This window comes from Macrobrachium nipponense, chromosome 6 (assembly GCF_015104395.2).
Source record: "Macrobrachium nipponense isolate FS-2020 chromosome 6, ASM1510439v2, whole genome shotgun sequence".
Taxonomy (NCBI): domain Eukaryota; kingdom Metazoa; phylum Arthropoda; class Malacostraca; order Decapoda; family Palaemonidae; genus Macrobrachium; species Macrobrachium nipponense.
The window spans coordinates 98,840,090-98,862,564 of record NC_061108.1 but is presented as its reverse complement, the minus strand read 5'-3'; the positions used below and the strand labels follow the sequence as shown (position 1 = coordinate 98,862,564).

The 22,475-nt window shown below is 34.9% G+C and overlaps 2 protein-coding genes across 2 annotated transcripts in view; both read right to left on the bottom strand.

Annotated features, from left to right (window-relative positions):
* Positions 1-22,475, bottom strand: part of LOC135216664 (uncharacterized) — a 388,956-nt gene that overhangs the window by 80,815 nt on the left and 285,666 nt on the right. The window lies entirely within an intron of this gene.
* The window catches only part of LOC135216226 (diacylglycerol lipase-beta-like), a 62,017-nt gene that overhangs the window by 4,344 nt on the left and 35,198 nt on the right, over positions 1-22,475 (bottom strand). Inside the window, 3 exon segments of the mRNA XM_064251358.1 lie at positions 4,339-4,468; positions 21,451-21,585; positions 21,865-21,981. Of these exon segments, the coding sequence (XP_064107428.1) occupies positions 4,339-4,468; positions 21,451-21,585; positions 21,865-21,981 (382 nt within the window).

Sequence of the window (22,475 nt, the reverse complement as noted above, 5' to 3'; positions counted from 1 at the left end):
AGTTTTATCTTTTAGGGGAAAAAGACTAAATTTTATTCCCCTTTCTATAACATAAAGATGGCGTATATTGCTACCTCCTCTCTTATTCTTTCTTCCCGCCTCGTGCCTGGGCAACGAGAAATGGAAAAATTCTATCATCGTTTATTCTACAAAAGCAAAACAAATTATTATTATCCTATTCTCCTACTAACTGATCCAGGATCGAGGAGAATCATTCAAGATTCCTATCCTAGGACATCAGGCCGTAATGTACGGTTCAGATACTTGAAAGAGCCTCTCACCCAAATACTGAGAGCTCCTACGAGTCTTTTCCAGTACCAAAACATTACAAGGTCTCCCTTGTTATATGTTTACATAGGAGTAGGATAATATACCATCCTCCGTTAATAACAATGAAAGAGGAAGAAAGAGGAGCTGCATGGTTCAAGGGACTAGCCGAAACGTGCAATAAAAAAGGGGTTGCCAAGGTCTTTCTAAAACCTGCACCCAGATTAACTTATGAGTCCGATATATTTTCTATCACTTGTCTCATAAGGTTGAGGAAAGCGAGAGACCTCTAAAGATATCAGTTCTCTTCACCATGTAAAGGTCTATAAAGCAGAAGAACCCACTTATCCTAACACGTACTACGTTCGCCTGTGCGATATCTAGAATAATTGTCAGTAGAGGGTTGATCTGGCAAAAAGAGTTTCTCCAAAACAACTCCTCATGCAGGAAAGAAGTCGCTCACGCGACCACTATATTACCTGACATGAGAAGTCTGTTCTTGTTTATTAGACTTCCGCAATTTCAGTTAATCCTGTGCGACAACTTGTGTCCCTGTCAGAAAAAAACTGATCTTGTGTCAGTTTCTCAAAGAGGAAACTCTTGGAAAGTCTATCTCCAAATACTGAGAAATTGGAGATCCTGATGTCTTTGCGCCTGGCTGATGCCTCGCGCCTGGCTGGCGCTCGCGCCTGGCTGGCGCTCGCGCCTGGTTTGGCGCCTATCGCCTGGTTAAAGCCTGGCTGGCGCTCGCGCCTGGTTGGCGCCTATCGCCTGGTTAAAGCCTGGCTGACCGCCTCGCGCCTGGCTGGCGCCTCCTATCGCCTGGTTAAAGCCTGGCTGGAGCCTTTTATGCCTATTACTCGCAACCTTGGTCAGGAAATCTCGATATCAAAATAAGAAGAGGTGCTGTAAGAATCCTATAATTCTACAGTACTTCCATAGTTGGATGTTTCTTCTCAATTTTCCTCTAATACGAGTATATCGGAAGGGGAATTATTCTTTCCTCGGTTAATTCTTCCGTATCCCCCCCCCTATTTTTCCTGAACGAGAAGGACCACTCCAGTGCGAGGGACTGAGTAACTTCCCAGCTCTATGTAGGAAAGCATAATTTGCTCTAAGGTTATATCTATTAACTAATTATTTTTCTAGTTAGAGCCAGGCGTCTGGCTGGCGCTTATGATTCCTTATGGCATGGTTTGAGGAAAAGGAAGCAGTCTACAGGAAAGACTGTTCGTCTTCTTCTGCTAAGAGATCTATGAAGAAGACTTCTCGCAGGTTCTCACAACTCTTTGCAATAAATGTTAGACATACTTTAAACAGTTATATCGTCGAGTCGAGGTTCTCACGGACTCGCAAATTCTTGCATTGCTTTTTATTTAATAACTCGCTCAAACGAGAAATATTTTGGATGGTGCTCTAGGCTTATTGCACCAAGCTGGCGCAATTTGCGCCAGGGTGGCGCAACTTGCGCCAGGCCGGCGCAACCCGCGCCAGGGTGGCGCATCTGCTCCAGGCTGGCGCCTCCTACTAATTATCTTTATGTTATGTGCCAGAACATCTGTGTCTTTATGGTACCCGACATCCTTTCATATGTTTAATTCCGTCTTATTATGAAAAACTTTTATATACGTAGTATAATCCATTCAGGGAAACCATTTCCCACTAAAACAAAAGAATGGTTTCCCATCCGACTCCATACAAACTTCTGCGCAATATCCGATTCTAAATACGATTGTGTCCTTTTTCGAAAGACCTTAACCATACCGTAGTCTTGAAGTGAATCTCTATTACCTCTCTCTTCTCACTAAGTATGTATTCTAATAAGCCATGCTTTCGTAAGTATGAGTGCATAAATTAAATATCATGTTCTGCTGCATTAGAATCCTTTAATCATGTTTACCTACGGTAAACAGCATTGAAAGGTTGTAATATCCTTCTTATTGAAAGATTCCTAACAAAAGGCAGACACTATATTATTTATGATAGCTTCAGTATTCCCTCAATCCGAGGCTAAGACCACGATTGTAGGGAAGAGATACGGTTTAGTTATCCCATTCCGCAGGAGAGAGAGCTGTAAACGACCTCTCACGACTGAGAACAAGATGGTACTGCCGCGACTGCGTTGGTTGGTCTTCAAAGCGAAAGCAGTCTGGCCTTCCCTTTCCATAGTTGCCAGTTACTCCATTAAATAAAGGAATCTTATAATTATTATCGAACTTCAGGAAGTTTTTATATAAGCATAATTAAGCTAACGAGACTTCGACAAGTCTAGAAACTAAATAGGTGTCGTCTAAACAATCTTTTAAACCTATTCCTTCCTAGGAAAGTCCTAGAAGGGTACTGGTAATTCATGGAAACCTCTTCTAACACGATGAAAATGTTCTATCCTACTCTCAATCCACCATAAAGATATGCTTCTCCGATCACTTCTCGAAGACACGATAGCATCATATAACTCATACTCTAGCTTAATAGAATCCTCTATAATACTGTTACATTAAGGTAAACCGTATTAATTTTAGGAAATTTTGTAAGGATTTCACTTGACCATTATAGCATAAATTTCGGTATGTGTTCTATGCCTTGCCATACCGTAGTCCCTAAGGCGATTTGTCCTAAGCATGGTAGGAGCTAGAAGCTTAAAAGTCATACATATATGCTTTATCACTCAACGAGATCCATATAATTCATTCGATTGACAAACAATCTAAATCGTTCTCATCATAATAGATTTATATCTAAAAATGCACCGATGGGGAATCTTATGTTGAAATAACAATTTCATACCCCCATTGGATAGCGCTCTCGTCTAGTTGCCGAAAAAAAAAGAAAAAAAAAAATGTTCGAACAATGACTTTATCACAAATGTTATCGAATGATCTCTAATATTAGAAAAGGCGCTAAATCGTCGCCCCTGATTCCGAAAGGTGGGGGATCGATTAATGTCATTCTAATTTGAATAATTTCTACCAGAAGGCATTATACGAGGATCTTCGCCAATTTCATTCATTTGAAGTTCTTCTATCCATCGAGGAACCGTACGCATAAAAAAGGGAGAAACACTGTTTTAGGATGCCTTTCCAATGGCTATCCCTGGCAGTCTGGGACGCTCTACAGAACCTGCCGCCGAGGGGACGCCCTGACCGGTGGGGATTCTCTGAAACCTCCTTACGGTTTTCGACATTCCTTCCTCCTCTGGGCTTGTGAGCTTGGAAGAGGTCTAGACCTGAGAGCGAGACGAGCCGATCAGACGCACCCTCCATTGTAATGGGGGAACACTATATTCACTTCTTACGTTCTAGAGTTTCGCATTCGAACTATATCCAAAGTCTACAATTTGCAAATATGATAGTAGTATTCTGCGGAGTAAGAAGGTGATGAGGATGCAACAACTACTAGTACTGTTACTACTATAATTGCTCGTTAACACAAGAGCTAATAAAGGTTCTAAAGGATAGTTACTTTTCTGACTTCCCAACTAGAAGAAAGATTATACATTTCCTCAATCAAACTCTAACACTTATTTGTATTAATGAATAAATATAAGTAATTACCCTTTCATGAAAGTATACGTAATTCACTTTCGTGAAAGTGGACGAGTGTCTACCGAAAACTTCGGTAGTTTACACGTCACTAATCTTCTAAATTTTCGAAATTAATTTTATCAAAAAATTCTAAAAGTTACAAAAGCGTATGCCGAACCAAAGATTCCATTACTTCCCTGTAACAAAAAGTTAGCCCAGACGATCGATGGCGATGAAACACGAAAATCCATCAGGAGGAACTGCAAACGTTGTTTACATTCCAAGCGACAGAAAAAATATGAATTAGAAAACGGGTATTGGTTCCTATTCCCGCCACCCAGCAGCGGCGGGGGGGTAGATCACCTGACCTACTTGCCGCGTGTGCCGCGAAATTCGAATTTCTGTCGGACGACGGAGTAATAGCTATGTATATATTCTGACAGGTAAGTTGAATGTATAAAAACTAATGTTTTAAGCTACTATATTTTTTAAGGTTTCAAAAACTAGAACACTTCCATTACGTAAAATCATAAACTGCAATACTTACCCCTCTTCCTCTGAAACACTAGGTATGCAATATAAACTCTCCTGCAGGAACATTGGCACTTCAGTATGCCTGGGAACTTGGGACCGTCGGTCTTCATTAGAAAACACAACCGGACGTCATCTAAAGACTCCTGCAAGTTTCAAAGGCAAAATTAAACTCACACTTGCTCTAGCTTTTTTTAAGGCAGAAAAAACCACCAGGATGTACAGCTATAACTCCTAAAATTTTAAAAAATATTTTGAAAGATTGTTTTATATCAAATAAGTTTCATCTATAACCACTAATGGTAAGTAAGACCACTGTTAAACATCTGGTAAATGTAAATGCAACCACCACAACTGTTAAGTGAGCCAGTCAAAAAATCTGCGTAAATGTATAAGACTCATTTGGCTTTCCAAACACAATTTTCCTTCCAGAAACCGGTGTTTCCTGATAATTTTAACTTTTTACTCCTTGCTAAAGAACTGCCTTCAAAATTAAACACAAACTTTGAAAAGAAAAGTTTTCTATGCATGATGAAAATTTTTCGAATAATGTAGGCAATAAAACCTTTCCTTCATCAATAACAAAACTGTACTACCACCATAGTAATATATTAAACAGTAAAGCAAGTATAAATTTAGGGTTAGTTTCATAAAAAAATAATAATCTAGGCCATCATCTAACCCATACAGTATCTAGCATCTATTGCCTCTAATAACTAATCATCCAAAGGCTTCATACTTGCATAGAAGCCTATTGCAGACAATTTGCCCTTCACCTTGTACATTACACAACCACTAGCTCTTCCTGAATATTCAAGTTCTTTTGTTCTACCACTAACTTCCCAGCTGTCAACCCAACATTTCTAGGTCTCTTTATCCTCCTTCCACAGGAGCTTATGGAATTACAATAAGTTCTTATGGAATTAAAATAAGTTTTCTTCCCCTATTCTACATTGTCCATATCATTAAAATCATTTTTATCTAGGGTAACAAGAGGTTAATGTTCATGTAAAAAGTTATGATACCTTACATATAAAATTGAAATATGTTGAACACCAGCTGATGACAGCCAAAACTGGGTTGACGAAGAACAGTAACCATAGTCCACCATATCACTATGTTGAATCTTTAGCCATATACTAGTCACTTTATATTTCATTAATATTTTATTCAACCAACACATTTTCTTTCCTTTCCATTCACCAGCTTTACTTTTGTAGAGAATAATTGGCTCAACAATCCAGTTTTTGTCTTTAAACAGGACCTCGTTACCTAGATTACTTTCCCTGTGCCCTCATGTTTTCAATGGGCCTCCCAAAATCCTATGATCATCTTTTAAAACTTCCTGTTAGCATGTATAAACTTGATTAAGTTTGAAATTCATTAACGGCAAAGAGTTTTACAATTGAAGTTAATGCATCATCTATATCATCTACAGGATGGGAACGGCTATGCTTAAAACTATATGTAGTTGATAGACTTGTGTTTATTATTTGCTCAACTTGTTTGAATAATTCTAGATATTTACATGCTGTACTAGTGTTCTTCAGGACAGTCCGCCCATAAAAGCTGCAGGAAATTATAAATTTTTTGTGATAAGATACTTTTTATATACTAAAATATTGGTAATAATTCTTGTACTATAATATGGGCAATAATTCTTGTGAGAACAGAGGCACTGCTAAATTTTGAGTTAATATAAAATAAATAATAGGACCTTATTGTTTAGGATGTTCTAATTTGTGCAAGATATTTTTGGGTGTATGTATAAATCCTGTCACAAAATCTAAGCCCACTCATATGTATGTATGATCCAAGGAACTATTATGATACACTACTAACCAAAAGCTCTTAGCTCTCATGAAAAAATAACAGACATGTACACAATGGTTATGAAGATGACTGCGCAAATGGCATATTTGTCCTAATGATGAAGTCACTTACCTATATTTAAACTACAATTCCCATATGTAAACCAGGTCAGGTGAGTCAGTGAATTAATGAAATTAGTGGTTCACCACTGGCACATATTTATTTTTCAGATTTAAAAATTCCAGCCAAGATACAGTCTTTCGAATCTTAATTATATTGCTTACTGTGGACCTGATTACATTTGAATTCTTACATAATACAACAGATATGACCGTCACAGTTATCAAGATGAATCTTGGAAGGGTAAGTCCCATAAAGAAAAACAAAATGTGTTGACTGCATACTTACATCAATACAGTGCCCACTAATAAAGCTAAGCAATGGATACATGCACTACTAAGCTATGGCAATGCTATCAAATTTAAAGCTACTGGAAACAGATTCACCTACATACTTACCAAAAAAAATATTCCAAACTTATATAACCATAAGATTTATAAACTTTAAAATTCATATGTCCAATAATCTACCAGGAAGCAATAAAACTAAGCCACCAAAATTGACAATGTACCAGGATTTGTTTGTGCACTCAAACTGTACCTAGAACCATATTTTCGTTATTTGAAGCGTCAAAATTGGTTACATATATCCTAACAAGCCTCGTGTTATTTTATCAGAGCTTAAAAAATATTGATAGGTTTTCATTGACCAAAGCATTTTCAATTTATGCATTGTACAGTAGACATTAAATTTTTATGAAATCTGCATTGTCAAGTATACAGGAAATGTTTAAAAAATTCTGCGTTGGTAAAGTAGACACATAATATAAGTCTATAAGGCAGTGAACATTTAAAATAGTTTTTCCAAGATCATCTGAAAGATAACAAAATGGTAATTACAGTAAAGTAAATATTTCAAGTGACAGATAATGACTAACAGGTGAAGGGAAGCATAGATGGAGGGCTAAACCATAACATTAGCATAAATAGCACAGTGGATAAGATGAGACCCAAGGACTGACAATTCTAGACATGCAAAGTCAAACATTATTAAGCAGTTACAGATCACAAAGAAATTAACAAAGAGCAAAATCACACACACACTTTGGCCAAAGGGACCTTATGTCAAACTCTGTCATTTCTCTTTAGAAATAGTGCAAGCAATGACAAGAGAGTTAGTAGTACATGATAAAAAAACTGACAAAACAGCAATACTGTATGGCAGCAAAGCCAAATCCCTAATATATATCTTGCTTTTCATACAAAAAAAATATGATCGTATAGGATAAGTAAAAAAATTGAATGTGACTTAAAGATACTATAGTACATGATTAATTTTATGCTCACAAATAAGATTGCTCTTACTTGAAGTTGCACAACTGTTCATTCTCCCAACCTGCAAAGATCTGTGCCAGAGTGCAAGCTGGACATGAAAGAGTACAGGTAAATTGCCCAATGAGCCCTGTTTTAAAGTCTAAGATGAGATCTCTCACCTCTTCTTCTATAATAAGGGTACGAAGGCAAGGTAGAGCCTTTATCCAACCCATTTATTACATTATCTACAGGAGAGGCTGCTAACCAACAGTTTCCTGCCTCCCAAGAGGTGGGGGAACAAAGTTTCCTCGGATTAATCCAGTGTTGATTCTGATCCTTAACATGCAAAGCTTAGAATTGAAAGAAGCATCACACTTCCTTTAGGAGCAGCATCAGTGCCATTACTTGGATGGAAACACACCAATTCTATCTGTGCTTTACCCTAATACCACCTCTCCTCTCTCTTTAGCAGCGAGTCTCCATGAATACCATATGAAAGGTGAAGTGTTTGTATTCCCATAGGAACAAATGCCAAAAATTTCATGTAAAGTGTTTTTTACCTAGGTATAGAAACCTCAGCCTGCCATACTGGAGGTAACCCATTTTGTTCAAACTTGCTTCAGTTTCCCCTTCATTGGTTTTATACCGAGTATGGGCATGAGAAACAATGGTATTGTTTTATCATGAGAGGTGGGTATCCTCTCTCGGCCCATCTCCACCTGGGTACCACATTTTTTTTATTCAGTACACAGCCAGGGTAATATTCCAGATATGAAACGGCTATGATTACATGCCTGGGAAAAAAAACAAATTACTTTTAAAATCTGACATATTTAAATTCAAGCTTCCCAATAGTAGTTGACAATACTGTTGTCATCAACACACAAAAGCAGTCTTGTCTTTTCCTCTGGTGAGTCCCCTAAAAATATTATCTAAAGTGTACAATAGTTTTTTCTCTTAAAATCAACATCTCAAACAAAACTTTTTTTATTTTCTACTTTTACGTTATATTTTCTACTCTTATTTTTTAGTGTAACTATGGGATTTTCTCCCAGTTCTACCTTTAGATTATTGTACTTTTATCTTCAATTTTTAATTTTTGGCTCTATCTCGCTGCCCAAATCACTCCCACCCCCCCCCCCCCCCTTTCACTATCTTAAGTGCTACATGGGTGTAAGTGCCCCAGTGCATGGTTTTAGAATCTGGAATTTCCTGATTTCATCACCATATTTACATTTTGGGTACAGTACGTAATATGGAAATATGGCTACCAGATCAGCTGAGCTTGGAGGATGAAAGTTGCTATAGGATTGATGGTTTAGTATGAAATACAAATTTCGTGTTATAAAAATCCAATCATTATGTTTCATAACAACCTCATCAATCATTATATATGCCTGAATCACAATTCAGATGAGAGAAGAGTTCCAGAATACCCCCAAAGTATCTTTATATTTCTGTAGGATCTTGGACAACATTTTGAGGGTATGAGTCAAGGGCTATTAGTGTCAAGACATTCACTTTTACTTGACAACATTTTCTGACTTGGAGCACGAATCCACTTACTACTCATGTAACATGTAGAAGGTAGTAAAAGGAAATTTAGTACATAACTATTTAAAATACTGAAAGTATTATGAATTAAGAAATTACTGACCTCAAAACTTTCAAGAAAACTGGATAAATCTACCTTCCAGTGTTTTCTCAGCTAAATCAGGTACAGGCAGTCCATGGTTATCAGCAGGGGTTCCATTCTCTGCGGGGTGCAGATAAGCAAAAACCGACATTAACCGAAACTTGGCAATTTATGGCACTTATGGTTCCGATAACCGGTTAATGGCGACAAGCGCCATAAAACTGGATCGCCATTAAACGAGACCGCTGATAACCGGGGAGTGCCTGTATCATATACAACTGCCAACACTGTCACACATTAAAATGCGTATTGGTTCCCCCACTACATTAGCTATTTCAGACTCCAGGATTATAAGGGGCTTAGTAATTAATGTGGTAATGTACCTACAGAAGTCTAAAATAGTATTTTCGATATCACTGAAAGTGAAGAAACATTAGCTAATCCCAAATACATACGTACCGTCAAGTATACTATTCAAGAAAAGTTAACCATATTAAATTTATGCCAGTCTAGTTTCCACAGATGCTTTTCAATTTATTTTCAACTGTTTTATTTTTTTTTTTTTTTTTTTGTATGGCGTTTTTACGTCGCATGGAACCAGTGGTTATTCAGCAACGGGACCAACGGCTTTACGTGATTTCCGAACCACGTCGAGAATGAACTTCTATCACCAGAAATTCACATCTCTCACTCCTCAATGGAATTGCCGAGAATCGAGCCCGCGGCCACCGAGGTGAGAAGCAAACACCAAACCAACCACGCCACCGAGGCGCTATTTTAGTGCTTCAGTTCTACACTTAACCCTTCCAAAATACACTACTATATTCCACACTTTCTTAAACTGGGTAGGATATACGTAGTTCAAAATACTGAACGGTTAGGAAAAGAAGAGATAAAATAAATAGATAAAAGTACCGTAAATTGGAAAGAAGCAATACATCTGGACTGAAAAGATTACTGACTTAATTAAGCTATTTTTTAGTACTGTCTACAATGTACCATTTAAGGCACACTGTAAGCAGTATCCCTCGTGAAAGCAGTGCTAGGAAAAATAGGAAAACACTGCTAAATCACAAAGGCTGTAAAACTGAGAAAACAACAACGTGCTGAAAAGTATGTAATAAATAAAAACCCAAAAATCCTATTATGGTAAGAACTTGAAAAACAAAAACCAAAGAATAATGTCCCAAGTGCTACAGAAAATATTACATTGAATGAAGTAATGGGAACACCTGAAAACAGTAAATGGGTGAAGAGAAAAAAAAAAATTAAAGATAAAATATTTGAAATCATAACTCTATACGGGCAGTGACAAAGAATGCAGAGAATATTTTGAAAACGTACAACAGCAGAACTAAGGTTCATGGTTAGAATGTGGCATGAAGCTCATACTACACATAAGATGCAGAGAGAGATATAAGTTTCCATCAGCTGCCAAAGACTAACATTTTAAAGAGAAGTATGAACATGTGATACAGACAGGCCAGAAAAGCAGAAGATAGGGAATTAGCAAGACTACTCCAAGTACCAAGGCCAAGAGACTCAGGAAAAAGAGGGCATCAATACAGACCAACCAGATTGGAATTCAAAGAAAAATTCCACTAAGTAAAAGTTACTGAAAATACCTCATTCAAGCCTAACCCTGTTCAGGGAAATCTGGTGGAAAACTTCGGAAGAGAATGATGGAGGGTATATCTCACTACTACCTATCACCAAATCAAAAATGGTTAACGATGCTTTCTGTGAAATCCCAATACAACTGCTCAGTGATAACAATTGTTCGTATTTGAAAAAATCTAGCTTTAAACAATATAAAGCATAGAAGCAAAACTGTACGGTCCATGCACATTTTGGTGGCCTATCTGTGCAATGGAATAGCAATATTACTTAACGCCAGTTATATTCACTGTGTACCCTGACTACATAATTTATGTGATCAAGCATTACTTCTAAATTGCACAGGTTCTATTATATGCCACTTCTGTGAAAATATATAACTATAAATCCATATGCCATACTTCATACATTCTGCATAAAAAGAATCTCATGAATCATCAGGTACAAACAAACAAGAAAAATTTTGCTTTGCATTAATGCAAGAGTGTAAAGTAAAATATAGTCAATTTAATACTCTTAACATTTTATTCTGTACTGCTACTAACATACATACATACATACATACATACATACATACATACATACATACATACTACATACATACATACATACATACATACATACATACATACATATACATACATACATACATACATACATACTACATACATACATACATACATACATACATACATACATACATACATACATACATACATACATACAATATACATACATACATACATACATATATTATATATATATATATATATATATATATATATATATATATATATATATATATATATAAACCTCTGCTGTAAATATGATACCCATCCTATACAAAACAATATTAAACAATATTTCCAGTGAATCTGTTCCAACATTTGCAAAGTGTTAAACTTTAGTAATTTTTACTTAGCACTGATGCAGTAAAATTGATTGTTATAATACAGAACTTGACTTGCAATAACCTAACATAAGAAACCAGAAGCCTTTTTTAACTACTGTAAACATATACTGTACACTATATATTCACCTGCTCTTCATGAAATCCAAATACAGGGTTGATCTTAGTAAACAAAAAACAAATAGGTAAATAGAACTATTTAAAAAAAACTTAAAAAATGTTATATAAACAAAAAGTCAAATCCATTCACTCATACTGTAAACATTTTCCCTGATATTTTGCAAAAAGAAAAAGAGTTAACATAGTAGTTTCTTTTATCATAAAACAGTACAAGACCCTTTAATAAAAAAAACTCTTTTTGATGAATTACTTTATTCAGAATAATGGTTATGCTTGATAGGTAAACAAAATATAAAATAGTATGCAGATTACATTAGTATGAAATACAACACAAAAACAAATAAGATGATGAAATCACTGCACTCAAACTGGTGCCGACATAAAGTTAAGGATAAAATTATCATTGCTACTTTGGCTGTTTATCTACGCATTGCCTATTCCGAGATGGTGGTGCTAACCATGTCGGAAGCTCCTTGGGACGCAGTGTTTAATACATACTAGCTTCTCGTGAATCAAAGTATCGTATACAACCATTCCTATATTGTGTGGTTGATATATATATTAATAAACAATATCTCTGCTTTACAATTGCCATACAGTGTTTAGTACTACCACCTTGGAGTAGGTGAGGTGGATAACATGCCTAGGTATCACGAAATGATCACTGGTTACAAAAAAAAATCATTACATTCAGTAAAAGCTATCATAACTTGAAGGGATGAATTACTAGAGCTGAACTCAAAGTGTAATGAAATCATTTTTCATGGTCTTCTCTCCTTGACCACTGGCATTCACTGTTTTGTGAAATAATTGATCATTTACAAATGTGAATCTGAATATCATTATTCTGTTACTGATTATGTTGCAAAAATACTTTAACTTATACAGAGACTTCTAATTCCTGACTGGAAGTTTTTTTCAGATAACGAAGGTGAAAATAAAGTAAAAGGAAGTCAGTGATAAAAAGTATAGGCAGAAAGTAATGGTTCTGCGTACTGCCCATGGTGCAACACGGACAGTACATAATGCCTATTAGATACATTTAAAAAATGCGACTTTACTCGTCACATACCTACAAACAAGATTTCTTATCCTTCCAATGCAAGATGACGAGAAAGTATTGATACCTCATGTTACATACAGCCATATTCATTGTAATTCTAATTTCAGATGAACCAAGAAAGCTAACCAGACTCATTTCATTGGTGCTTTTTTTCATGGGGCAAGGTCAAAATAGATACAATAAAATAAATTTTCCTCAAAATTTTCTTTATAAGCTTTTCTGATACTTACACAGCATCATGTCTAAAAATTATAGAAATGTCTTCTATGGTTAATTCATTCTTTTTATCCAAACTTCGAATGCTAACTAATATTTATTACTCTACACGTAGGCCTCTCTGGTAAAAGTAAATGTAAATTATTTTATTTTTCTGACTATTTCCCCAATTAAGAACACCACATGGTAAAACCTAACACAAACATGGAAAAAGAATGCAAACCAACTGACTAATTTCTGCTTTTAGAAAAGTCTGTCTTTAAACCACAGCAACTTATTGCAAAACATTTTGCCAGTGTTTGTGAGTGATAAATCACTTCCAAACTTATGGCATTAATATAGTCGGCAATAAAGATCCTCATGATATACCTTAAGATTTCACTGGGTCTTCTGCCTTTAGTATAATGATGGCTGAAAGGTAATGAACTAAGTGATATGTTGTTTAAACCCAAAAATGTAGATTACTTATAAATAAAGTGACAGCTATATCTGGAAATCTGATGGCTGCAGTGATCAAATAGTAAAAACTACAACAGGAACACAATGAGGGTAATGATGGGCTAATTTATCTTCATCTCCATACTTAACTACTAACTACACCAGAAATTATTCAAGAGTATTGTAAATACAATACATGTCCCTTCCTGACACCCAACCAATTTCTCTCAAAGACCAATCCAATTAATGGTATGTAGAAGACAAGACAACAGTATTATAGTTCTTGTAAAGAACCTAACAATTTGTATGTGAAATACAAATGCCTCCGATGACAACTACTTTTAGTATGAAAGTAAGTAATCATGTTACATGAAATGACTTCATTTAAGGAGTAAGCAAGCCAATTACGTCTTTACCTCCTGTCGTTTAATAGATGTGTACAAAATCTACAGAATTTGGACCTAACATTTTATCAAGTAAAGTCCTTATATAAAAACAAGTGTAAGTGCACTCTTTAGAATAAACATATGGATAACATTTCATACAAAACTATAAATAATGGTCCACCTTTGTACTAAGTTCAACTGTAATACCATCAATTGCTTTGGAAAATTATGACAACAAAGTGTGCCAGACAAACTGAAAAAAACATTAGCAAAGCTGTAGTTCCCCAACTTTATTGGTAAGAGAAAAAAAAAGTACATTAAATAATAAACCACAGTCTCTTTCAAGTACATCTTTAAATGAGTCTACCCTTGAGCCAAATTAACAAATTCCTTCAATCATGTATCACAACAAGGTAAGCGACAGATCGACTATCTTCTTTCATGCACACATCTTGGCATGATGATCCAAATTTGCAACAATTTTGACTAAAACCTCTTCAGCTAAAGAGTGCAATGATAAATTAGGTGAACAAAACACTCTGACAGATAAAGGAAGTTCCTAAGATGAGATAAATGTGACTGAAAACTGATGGACAAGCAAACAGATGATCTCCCTCCATCCATATTTGTACATGATGGTATATCTTTGCACCAAGTTTGAGATAAATCCTTTCAACTGTGTAGAAAGAGTTGTGCTAACAAGGTGAAATCTAAAACAAATATAAACCTGTGATGACAAAAAGCATAACAGCACAGTGATAAGCATATAGTACATGGAATTAAAGAGGGGAAAATTCTCTTCTCTCCCTATCAAGCTGCTCTAGTTGGCATCTTTCATTCAAGGATCAATTTTTCATGTCAGTCCTTTCCCTCAAACTACAGCACTAAGCTCTTAAGGGGACCACCTCCCGGTCGGGGGGGCCAGATAGGAGGGTTTGGGGTCAGAAAACCACTTTTTCTTTTTTGGGCTATTTGTGTTTGCTAAGGGGTACTGGCTTGCCAGACAAAAGATTATAGCTGAATTCGTATTCCAAAAGGCCTAAAATTGCGATTTTCTACAGGTATATATGAGCCAAAATGTTCATTTATGTAAAAAAGTCAATATCATACTCATTTATTCAATCTAAACTTTTCTTACAGTAGCTATTCATTATATTGGCGATTTTCTACAGTGCGATATGACAGTTGGTTTCCCGTATGAAAAATAGCCCCCATTTCCCGATGGATAGGCAATGCTTGAAGAGCTGAGAATCCCGCAGACAGATTCAGTTGCCCACAAGAATTGAAAGGCGAATCATACATAACTTAGTGCTCTTGATTTTTTTGTAATTTTACGTAATTCTTTGTGGTATTGTTTATTATAAACTGTAAACCATGCCTTGTAGAAGCATCAGAGACAACGTAAATTACTGTCAGAGACAATGAAAATGGTACATGAAGAAACAAAGGTCCAAAGAATGGAGCCAGTTTTATTGGGGTTTAGGTGAATAAATATAGTACATGGTAAACTTTCAAATGCGTTTTTCTCGAAACTGTGTTTTTTTCGGCTAAAAAGATCCATTTAAACCCTTATAACTTTGCCAATTTTTAACCAATTTCAAAAATTTGGGCTCAAATGATTTGTAGAATAAATTCTGCATAATTATCATTATATACAATTTTTGGGAAATTTTTTGAATATTCAGTTTGAGCTTTATGTTTTTGTTCAACTTTGTCAAAAATTTTTTGTTTTTTTTTCAAAATTTGGTGTAAGTATTAGGTCACAATGCAAAAAGAAAAAGGTATTTTTTTACAATTCTGTATAATGTTTTCTAAAGAGTATACTTTCAGCTTTAAATTGATGTGTTTATTTTGAAGATTGGTTAAAAATTAAGAGAGCCTTAGGATTTTAAAAAAGGCCAAAAATATTTGGTTCTGAAAGGAGAAAAATATTAATTTAAAAAAAAAACAAATAATCAGATCAGGCTGAAACCTACTGGGGAACCTTTTCATATAGTTTATATACGCTGTAAAAAAATGGAGTGGATAGCAGGAAAAAAAATTCTCCATCCCCATATCGGGGTTGGAGGAGGTGGTCCCCTTAAAACTTTAACTTGACATAAAACATAATACAAAAAAGCAGGAAGTTCAAGTTTTTGAAACCCTTTCAACCACCCACGAAACACCAAGCAGCTATAAAATAATCACACTCAGTGGCATGCATTACACAGAATGATTACCTGGAAAAAAAAAGCAATTGTTTGGAAATATAACCATGCAGTCATTGGAATGTAGCTCAGAACTATATAGTATGTATGTGTCTGTTAGGAATATATATCACCAATTATGTCTACAACTGTAACATACAGTAACAACACTAAAACTTATATGAAATGTCACTATTACAAAGGAAAATTTATCTCAAAAATTCATTTTTCATATTGAACAGCTGCAAAAGCCAGATCCTGATGCAATGCAAATGAGGATTTATACCACAGCTAGCATAAATCCATAATTTTATTACATGTGCTCAATGAATATTGTGTGCCTTCTCCACACACACACACATACACACTTAACTCAAGATAATACAGTGGACCCCCCCTTACCCGTGTCCTCAAGATTCGCAGGCTTGCATATTCATGGATTTCTCTATGGACCATATCTACCCATTATTCGCAGGAAATTCGCACATTCAAGGTATTTTTCTATGAGAAATATCCACAAATTACTGTATTTTCATATCAATTTTAAATTGAATACACTTTTTGTGATAAAACTATAAGAAAAACAGGTATTTTGGTGGGTTTTTCTTGAGTGTGAACTCACAAAATAGGCAGTTCTCAGCATTTTCATAGGGGTTCCAAGTATTCGTGGATTATAGCTATTTGTGGGGGGTCTGGAACGCATCCCCCCACGAATACAGGGGGTCCACTGTAGATAGAAAAAATATGCCAATATAAAATATTAAGAAAACCATTTCAAGAAACTACTATTTAGTGTCAATGTTATTCAAGAGATTTACAACCACATCACGAAACTGATACCTGACTAATGAACATTAAGTTTGCCATTGGAAACTAAATCTTCAACAAACTAATTACTGTCAATATTATACAAAAAAATTTACCACCACATCACAAAAATGAACCCTGACTAACAACCATTAAAAGACTAATTTGAATATACTGCACAACCATAAAAGTCATAATAGGAAGAATCCAGTGATCCATGAATGTCACAATTTCACTTGTATCAAAAATATCTAACTGTGCCAAATCACACTGAAAGGCAGGATGGTTGTTAATGAAACAAGAAATCTCTAACAACTGTTAATTATGCACCTAAAAGAGAGGTGACTACCTTTGCTTTAATCTAAAGCGACTTCATTAACAAATTTGTCAAAGTTTCGAAAGCAAGCAATTATACTAATAATCAAACATTACAACTTATCAAGCAAAAGCAAAGATATGACTTTTTAAAGTAGTGTTTGACAGCTTCAGGTGAGGATATGTCAAAAGGAATAAATCAGTATATTCTTATACCAAACAATGTTAAAATTTTATCAATGATAATAGAAGTGTTCAACTGATAAACAACAAAAGTAAAAGCAATTTTATATAAAAGCCAGGATAGAAAAATGTTTAACAACAGACAGTTACTCCATAAAGTGGTTCTATTTCTTGCAAACTAAAAATCAACCAATTGATGATGTTACTTGAGGTGCAATTCAGTTAAGCATTTTTGGACAGTGGGGAAGGTTCCAAATATAACATAAGAAAAAAAGATTGAATACTTTTTTATACACATAAAAGCACGCCAGCTCCGAGACAAAGCAAATTTGCAATTTTTTTTGTGTGAAATGAGTTGCCAATAAGTACTACCTTGGCCATTAAAGGAGGATGCCCACTGCCCTTACGGACCTGGAAAAGGACTATGTTAAAGAAAAGTTGGCTGAGCAAAAAAAAAATCAAAGATGGAAAATATAGAAACCATAAAGAGTTCAGGCACCATCAGGAATGAAAAAATCACACTACGGACAATTAAAAAAATAAGCATAACGGTAAAAATGTTGACCTGTAATGCTAGACAAGGAGGTGGGCCATCACTGAACTAATATACTACTTCTCAAATCTCTTTTAGATCTTTGTCTTTGTTGGTGGGAAATGGATCAGGTGCATCCAACATCCTATACCATAGTTACACATGGTGTAATTAGATATGAAAGTTTGTCAGAAGACGAGGCTGATTGGTTCTTCACCACATGCATGCATCAAAAAGAATATTACTTCAGGGTGAACATGAATTTTTTTAGTTTATGTAATCTGCTTTTGTATTAAGCTATTGTCTATGGTACCAATTCAACTAATCATGAAAAGGAAGAACTTGTGATATACTATAGCGGAGTACCTGCAAGTGCAGTTAATGATACAACTCCTTAAAAAAACTCATCTAACAAAATGCTCATATGCGCATTCATCAACACAAAACATTGATGGTTTTCCTGAGAAAAAATACAAATTCCTGGAAAAATATAAGAATTGTTAAAATAATATCAGATACCTTTATTATTATTGTTAAAATGACAAATTTGTAATTAATTTGTATTTTTCATAACTAACAAACATGAGGTCTTAACATTAAGATAGACTCCTGACAAATGGTTAAATTCTTAGCCTGACCCAGCTAGTTCGACCATACATGTACCAACTTAGCCTAGCAAATGATTGATGTCTTAGCCTGGCTAACTTTCGAACCTGAATTTACTATCTTAGTTTAGTCTGAGTGGTAGAGTTCTTAGTTTAGCTTAGCCGTGTCTAGCGCCCGGACTAACTAGTTCGAACTTACATGTACCAAATTAGTTTAGCAAATGGTTGATGTCTTAGCCTGGCTAGCTTTCGAACCTGAATTTACTATCTTAGTTTAGTCTGAGTGGTAGAGTTCTTAGTTTAACCTAGCTTAACATCTGGGTTAACTAGTTCCAACATGCATGTATCAGCTTAGCCTAACAACTGGTTGACAGCTTAACCAGTCCTCGTTACTTCGAACCTTCCTTTATTACCTTAGCTTGGTCTGAGTAGTAGAGTTCTTAACTTAGCCTAGCCTAACCTAACCTATTATCTAGGCTACTTATTTCTAACATACATTTACCACCTCAGACTAGCAGGTGGTTGAGGTTTAGACTAGCCTATCTAGTTCAAAGGAGATTACTGTCATTTACAGGTGGTGTAATTTGGAGCACCATAAATTGGATAGTTGAATATGAAGAAACTAGTGGGAAAAACAATAAGTTTAGTGTTAATTCTCTGAATAATAATTTATTGATGACCTATGTATCTACAGAGACACTTGAGGTAAGGTCTGCCTTCATATAAACAAATTCTGAAAGATGGATTCCATCCTCCAAGCTGCTGATCCTGACCCTCAAGTCCTCCATAAACTAACTGCTGCACTCTGGGAAGCAGTGACCACCCTGAGAGACTTTACGTCTGCTGAAGTTATCCAAAAGCACTCCTCCAAACAAAACTGACAAACTATTCTAACCTGGTAGACCTACTAAGAATTTAAAGTTTGATCACTGTTTTTGGTACTATTTTGTTCATAATCTACATACTCCGATTTTACTGTAACTAACAAAATAATATAAATACATTACTAATGAGATTCCCAAACATCTGAAGCCAATAATCACTAAAAGGAAAAGTGCTAGCTTTCTCGTCATTATTAAGATATCTTCAAGATTACAGCAAAAAATAGGTTATAGCCTATTTGTTCTGGAAATTACTGTGTGGAATATAGTACTGTACTGCACAATAAGATTTTGGGCTCTTCCTAACAGTAAGGCATACTCACCAAGAAAGCAAGAACCACATCTTCCTTGGACATTAAACATATAAAATAAAGTTTAGGGTCTACATATGAAGCACTGAAATTCATGAGGCACTGAAAGTGACTATCTTTTAATAAATGCCTTTTAAACTGCTGCATTTTTGAAATTGTTAAGCCTTTCCTTGAAATTATTGTTACTTTTCCTAGGTGTTTTCCAATAAATTCTCAAGTGTGATTTTCTGATTCTCAGTAAACCAGATGTAACAATAAACCAGGACATCAATATTGTTTTCAACATTTGTGGGGTCCTTTTAAAATTTTAAAAAACCCCAAATGGTAATACATCATATTCAGTTCCACTTCTATAGGATGAGTCCTTGGCAGAGGATGGTTAGGATTTGCAATAACAGGTTAGTACACTTAAGAGAATTGTGGAAGCCAGGTATTCTGGAAAATTACTTTGCAATGCATTTCATTTTTAAGCCTGATTAACAACTTCCTTTATATATTTTCTGTTGTTCCTGGAGATTTTGATTCTTTTAATTTTGTCTTTGATAACTTACTTCACAAGCACACCGACATTAACAACTTCAAAAATCTGACACTTTATACTTTAATTTTCTGTATTTCCCTAGCATGCCAAAACCTTACGAAGAAAATAAAAAATTATCACCGTACACCCATCACTATGATGGTAATAATAATGTAAAAGGGGTTTACATTTACAACACTGGCAGTGTTTAGTCCTTGCTATGTCCACATTTATGAAGCTATGCATTCAAGTTTCAGAACACATCGTTTTTAGTTCTTGTTAATGTATCCTTCAATGGCCAAAAATAATATTCAATAATGAAGTAGTATTTGCCTATTGTATAAGTTCATTCAAGATTAATTTTGATAAACTGAATTGCAATCAACACACGCAGAATGTTCGCCTTAGAACATATAGATTACATACAAGTCAAGATGAAGCAAGTCATCCACTCTGGTAAATAACCTCAATATAATCATTAATGTTTTTCAAGTAATTGCTAAGACTTAATATGCAAGTTTAAATGAAAAATCAGTGACCCCACTAGTACTTGTTTCCAGAAATAAGCATTCCAACTGCTCACCCAACCAATAGCAAAGAAGTATTTCTCTCAAGAAAGGAATTGCCTGGAGGAAACATATGAGCAGACTTAGGTCAAGTAGTCAAACTACAAACTCAGTACTACATTAAAGAAGTCACCTATATCAACAGAATTAAGAACTCCCGCCAAATATTTATTTAAGTTCCCTTACTACACTTGCTTAAGAGAGAAAACGATCTGAAAATATTTATAGTTGAAATCTACAATGAAAAACAATAAAAATAATAACAAACCTACATCTAACAACAGAAAAGTAAAAGTAATAGGAATAAAAAATTAAAAATGAAGGGTTCAAATAGTACTGTATGTTGTAATGCAATAAAATTTTGATGAATCAAATGAATATTAGGCAACATTTACAGACTACAAACACTGACTATATAAGCATGCTAAACTGTAGCAGACTGGATCAACAAAATAAAGGAGAAAAGTTACAACTACAATAATTTGTTATACTGTGCTAAGCTCATGTCTTCACAGATTATAAAAGGAAGAATGGAAAAATAAAAAGTTAATGCATCTCTCAATGTAATAACATAATTCTTATGTAAATACAGAACTACTTTTAAAATATATACGTATGCTATAGGATAACCACATTTTTGACAAAACTTACATAAGTGTAGGACCCTGAAGAGTTATCGAGCAAAGGACGATCCTGGGAGGGACTCTCCACAGTGCAGGAAGTATTTAAAGATGATAGTGATATACCAAACAACATATACCAGCAACCTTGAGCCAAGACTCGATACTGTGGAAAAATTTAAGATATACTGCATTCTTGCCTTGCCAAACAATGTTTTCCTAATCTTGATTCTCTGAATTCTTAATCATATTTTCCTAATCTTGATTCTCTGAATTATTTTAATCAAAGAATTTTTTTTGCTTTTTTGTCAATTTTCTTTACTTCATCAATTCTTCAGCAAATAAAGAATATGTATAGCAAAATATGTAATGGACCTCAATATCGCTAGCAAAACTGAGGTAAAAATACAGTACTGTACTACATAACAGTCTGAAATATTCTTACTTTGGGCTGCTTGCATGTATCCAGAACGCACATAATCTTATGACGAAGATCATGCAAAGAATTCAGAGACAACCTTGGAACCAAGTCATCCCCAACAATCACAGACATCACAAAACTCTGAAAAAATTAAATTAAATATTTATATTATCCAAACTGCACAAGCCAGTTAAATGAAGAGCTCTTTAATCTTCAATTATAGGAAGCATGCTATAACTATGGTATATAAAACAGGGAGGGATGAGAGATATTAATGTGTATTAGCACAAAATGCAGTCATAGTCTTTTGAAATTCTTGTTTGCTAAATACTAAAGAAAATAACTACAGCTGCAATAGACTACATTATTACTAATTATGTTTGAGAATAAAATTTGACGGTAAAAGCAGGACTAACACTACATAAAAATTCAGCAATGGATATGGAAATTGCATATTTTACAAAATGTCTGACTAAACTCAACCTTTATTTTTCATACTTTTTCAGTTGCAAATTCAGAAGTAAAGACTGCTAACATACAAATCATCATCAATAATTTAATATTACATACTATGTACTCTGTAACACGTGGTAACTCATGAAATGTATATTCTAAGAGGTTTACTATAGCATTTC